We start from the raw sequence: 3,814 nt of genomic DNA on the forward strand, positions 1-3,814 counted from the left end.
TACGCACGTTTTATATTACTACTTTTATCGCAAAGAAATATTTCTCACATAGAATGAATTTAAAAGAATTCTCACATTGCCATTTTTAATGACGCATCTTCATTTTTCAAGTCATATTACATAAGTAATTAATCATTATTCGGTACAACTGAATAAACACGATCGTACATATATAAGCACCATTGCGAAGGCGATGCGCTGAACGTCGAAAGTCGAAGGTCTTTTTTGCGCAACGACATTGCCGTTTGATCGTATGATCGTAATGTTGCAACTCGTGGGGGTTCTGGTTTTTCTCGCCATTAGTGGTAAGAAGTATAAAATATTTTCATCGAGATTCTGTTAAATATCAATAACTATAGTTATACTGATCACACATTACATTCGATTTTGAAAACAAAAGCTCTTCGTTTTTGCATCAATAATTCGCAGAAAGTTAGATGAAAAAATATACGTTTGCATTAAGAATTAAGAATTATATTTGAGTCGTGTATGATGTATACAGAAAAAAATAAACATTATTTCTGTTATCTTTGCTATTAAAATCTAATAATTTATATTTCTTTTGTCATAAGAAAAATTATAATTAATTAATTACAATAATATATAAAATAATCACGGTTAACCGAGGTTCTTCACGTAGAAATAGTGCTCAGTATTTTCATCGTTAATAGAGATGTTGTTAACAGTTGTTCATGAATAATTTTACTACTTCTACAATTTGAAATATTTGGATTATACGTTTTTTTTATCATTTTGAGTTGTTAAAATACAATAAGCAATTTAATTTTAAATGATAGAATGTATGTCGATATGTTATTATATATTCCTTGTTTTTTATAAATGTTAGATATTTATATTGTGATATACGTTTTTTTGAAGCTTCTTCAAATGTTATGTTAGCAAAATAAAAAAAAATATAGTTAATAAAACTTTTTACTAAAAATAATAAGAAGCATATATAATGATCCATATCTCCATATAGGTATCAACAGTGAAGTACCACAAAATGATGAAAATGTCAATAATTATCCATGGATGGCATCCATTACAACGCACGGTAAACACGTTTGCAGTGGAGTTATAATTGATGAGTATCATATCATCACGTCGGATCGATGTGTTCCATCTATGAAACATACCTGGAATATTATGAATAATATTGGCGCAGTTGTGGGAAGAAACTCCCTTAAAGTTGACGGTTTTCATATTTTTGTCAGAGAGACATTCTCTCAAAATCATTATATCAACCCAACTAAGAATCCCACCACGACCGGTCTTGGTATTCTGAAGGTAGGATATGCGTATATTGTATTAATTATTATCAATATACATACATTTATTTTACTATATGAATAATTATTATACACCATAAAAAATTAAACTGCAATATTTGAAGAGAATCTTCGTTTTAATAAAATATTATAAGAATATAATATTACAAGGAATATGTTGGGTTTTCTACACATCTACACTCTGGCACACTTTAATTATGGGGAAATATTCGAATTTTTAAAATATTTTTTTAACCTCCAGATATTCAGAAACTATATCGGGAAAAGAACAAAATACTTTTCGAGATATTAAGTAAACACAGACCATATTATATTAAGCAAACACAGACCATATTAAATGTATTCTCTTTACAATTAACGTCCAACGTTTGGACGTTAATTTTGAATATTGATAATATGCCAGAAAAATTATGTTCGAATTTTATCAATATAGTTGGTATTTATTTCCTTTCATTTTCTATGGCACTAATATCAAACTGCTCTGTTTGGCTCTTGCATAATGGCTTGATACAATGACAATTTGATTTTTTTTAAATAAGAGCTACTCAATTATTTATTTCGTATTCTAGGTTGCAATGCCAATTCCGTTTGGAGATACAATACAACCGATTGAATTGTCTTCGACTAAAGTACCACCTGGTGCAAAACTGCAAATGGTTGGATGGAAGGTTCAAGATAACGAAGGGAAGGAGGCGACAGATCTTAAAGCAGTAACATTAAAAACGATAAATCATCAGGAATGCCAGCCATTACATGAGAAGAATCTTACTGATAATGAGTTTTGCACTGTGCCAGAATCATCCACAGGTGACAATTGCAAGGTAAGCCATAATAACTATTTTACGATGCATAATTGTGCAACATATATGAACATAGTAAAAACGACAATACGGACCGTAAAGTGTTAATTATTTCGAAAAATAATGATTTAAAAAAAATGTTTGGCACAAAAGTTGTAAGGTTTAAAAAAAACTATCAGACATTGATAATTGTTCGACTTTAAAATAACCTGAACCGTTTCTAAACTTTTGGCAGACCCTGTATATATATTATATTGTATATAATCTGAACCAATAATTGTTTAGGTTTTATGCAAAATTTAACTTTCACACAATTTTGTAACTATTTCAAAATGAATTTTGGATAAAAGATAATAAATTGCGATACTCTATTTTCTCCTTTTAGTTTTAATTACATTCATCATATTATATCATATTATATCATATCAAATCAATAACAATTAATTCATGACATAAAACAGGAATACAGTGCAGTTAATTATTATAGACTATATAGTGACTACCACGTGCGTTTATAAAAATAAAATCACACACAATGTATAAATGTATATTTTAAGAAAATGACAATGTTGAAAGTAAATAGATACTGATATTAACAATTATGATTATTATTTAGGGTGATAGTGGCAACGCTGTGATTTATGAAGGCAAACTTGTTGGTTTGACTACTTTCGGAATTTCGTGCGCAAATCCCCAGATACCGGATGTCCACACTAGTATAAGTGAAATGCATGAATATATTAACAAGGTCTTAGCAGTATAAAAATTCATTAAATCCTTGTATCATATATTAACTTGTATCATATATAATTTTCTTAATTACCTCTTATTTATTTTTAATATGGATCTTAAAGATGACTGTTCATAAAGTAAAAAAAATGATAAATTGTGTTATAATATAGCTAAAGCATAAATACGTGAATTATATTTATATATCGTGCAATAACAATTCATAGATCATTCGTGCGCAAATCCCCAGATACCGGATGTCCACACTAGTATAAGTGAAATGCATGAATATATTAACAAGGTCTTAGCAGTATAAAAATTCATTAAATCCTTGTATCATATATTAACTTGTATCATATATAATTTTCTTAATTACCTCTTATTTATTTTTAATATGGATCTTAAAGATGACTGTTCATAAAGTAAAAAAAATGATAAATTGTGTTATAATATAGCTAAAGCATAAATACGTGAATTATATTTATATATCGTGCAATAACAATTCATAGATCATTCGTGCGCAAATCCCCAGATACCGGATGTCCACACTAGTATAAGTGAAATGCATGAATATATTAACAAGGTCTTAGCAGTATAAAAATTCATTAAATCCTTGTATCATATATTAACTTGTATATTAACTTCAATTCAAAGATCGCAATTACAGTTAGCTTATTAATAAAAAAATTAATTTGCACGATGTTGTACCAATTTTCAAGAATATGTGCAAAGATAGATATGATGATTGACATTTCTTACATCATTCATGTAACTACATATTGTAAAGAGGTAAAAAAGAACATCTTATATATGATATATTTAATAATATTATGTTTAATTTGTTTAAATGTTAAACAAATAAATATTTAAGCAAATTGTACACAGCAATTATGTAATTACACTATTATAAACTCCTCTTCCCTTCCTCCTCTATATCCTTACTTATGAAAAAGATTATCCTTAACCAATAAATATAAATATATATAATTTATT

The 3,814-nt window shown here is 27.7% G+C and overlaps 1 protein-coding gene across 1 annotated transcript; it reads left to right on the forward strand.

Moving 5' to 3' along the window:
* Positions 1–226: 226 nt before the first annotated feature.
* On the forward strand, positions 227–2,855 carry LOC106745405 (trypsin-like). Its single transcript, XM_014620986.1, has 4 exons — positions 227–305; positions 983–1,290; positions 1,862–2,113; positions 2,709–2,855. Exons 1-4 carry the CDS (start codon positions 254–256, stop codon positions 2,853–2,855), a joined length of 759 nt encoding a protein of 252 aa, XP_014476472.1. The 5' UTR covers positions 227–253.
* The last annotated feature ends 959 nt before the right edge of the window (positions 2,856–3,814 follow it).

This window comes from Dinoponera quadriceps, unplaced genomic scaffold (assembly GCF_001313825.1).
Source record: "Dinoponera quadriceps isolate SergipeBrazil2010 unplaced genomic scaffold, ASM131382v1 scaffold1651, whole genome shotgun sequence".
Lineage (NCBI taxonomy): Eukaryota > Metazoa > Arthropoda > Insecta > Hymenoptera > Formicidae > Dinoponera > Dinoponera quadriceps.